The sequence below is a fragment of the Triticum dicoccoides genome, chromosome 3A (genome assembly GCF_002162155.2).
Source record: "Triticum dicoccoides isolate Atlit2015 ecotype Zavitan chromosome 3A, WEW_v2.0, whole genome shotgun sequence".
In the NCBI taxonomy this organism is placed as follows: Eukaryota; Viridiplantae; Streptophyta; class Magnoliopsida; order Poales; family Poaceae; genus Triticum; species Triticum dicoccoides.
Genome location: NC_041384.1, coordinates 62,887,172 through 62,888,337, shown reverse-complemented (window position 1 = coordinate 62,888,337; position 1,166 = coordinate 62,887,172). Strand labels below are relative to the sequence as shown.

At 47.1% G+C, this 1,166-nt stretch overlaps 1 protein-coding gene across 1 annotated transcript in view; it reads right to left on the bottom strand.

The window, feature by feature from the left end:
- The window catches only part of LOC119267152 (probable protein phosphatase 2C 1), a 2,884-nt gene extending 2,588 nt beyond the window's left edge, over positions 1-296 (bottom strand). The window contains exon 1 of the mRNA XM_037548491.1: positions 96-296. Coding sequence (XP_037404388.1) covers positions 96-196 — 101 coding nt within the window. The 5' untranslated portion in view covers positions 197-296. The remainder of the gene's footprint in view (positions 1-95) is intronic.
- Positions 297-1,166: the final 870 nt, after the last annotated feature.

The window sequence follows — 1,166 nt, the reverse complement described above, 5'->3', positions numbered from 1 at the left end:
CTAGGCTCCATGAACCGGATATAGCCTAACATTTGGGAAGGCAATAGTAGTTCGTGAAAAAACAAGAAGGATGGAGCAAAGGGGGACGTATATACTTGGCAGCGCGTAGAGGGGAGAAACGCGAGCGGCGGAGCGGATGGTGGGGAGCGGCGTGGAGGCAAGGGGGCGAGAGGCGGGACGCGGTAGAAGCCGCCATGGCCGTCTTCTGGCTGCTGTGCCGCTGCGCTGCTATCCTCCGTTGCCCGCGGCAAATGGGGGAGGCGCTAGTGGTAGTGGAGGCAGGCAGGCCACATCAACATGGCTGTCGCCTGTTGTTTTGCAGGCTCCCAGTAACAAACTCTCCTTTCTTTCAGTTTGGTCCCTGGCTGGCTGCGTCAGTTAAGGGCTTCTTTGATTCAAACATCTTCGTAGAGATTTTTGAGGATTGAAATCCTTGGAGTTTTTTTCTGTGTGGGTTGTATGATTTGTTGTATTGAATTGTACAAAGTTTTTTCTGAAGAATTTCGTTCGCACTATATTTGTTACTTAGGCCCACAAATATCGATGAAGTTATTTTCTTTTCTTTATAGATATTCACAAGACATGTGTCTGTAATTGCTGAAAAATTCAAAACCAAATGCGAATTACACACGGAAAATGGGTGCCGGACATGGTTGAAAGTGCATCTTTTAGATGCCTTTATTGGGGTTTTAGTGATTGAAGGCAAACCAATTGAGAAAACCAACATTTTATCAAGTCTATCTCTTGAACTCAGTCCTTTATAAATGGCGACCTTACGTTCATTTCAAGATGGCATCTACATTAAGCTCTTATAAATACCCCCTTATGGGACGGAGGGAGTACTTTATAGGTTTTTGGTGAATCCAACATTCACATTGGACCTAGGACAACCTTGCTACCAAAAGGGGCACATGAAAATGTACTTTGATTTGAACTTCAAGGAAAGACCACAAGCCAGAGATCCTCAAACAATCCACTCGAGCCACTCAACTCCTCTATCTTCCTAAGCCCGATTACCACTGACGGTGTCCTAGACTAGGGGGTACCAACCTACTTGGCCCACAGTCCTCGGGCCGGGCTTATGGGCCCTCATTTTCGTAAGGAAGGAATCCGGAAGCCTTGCACCTCGACGTGATCAAGACAGCCCCTGCCGAAGACTTGACATG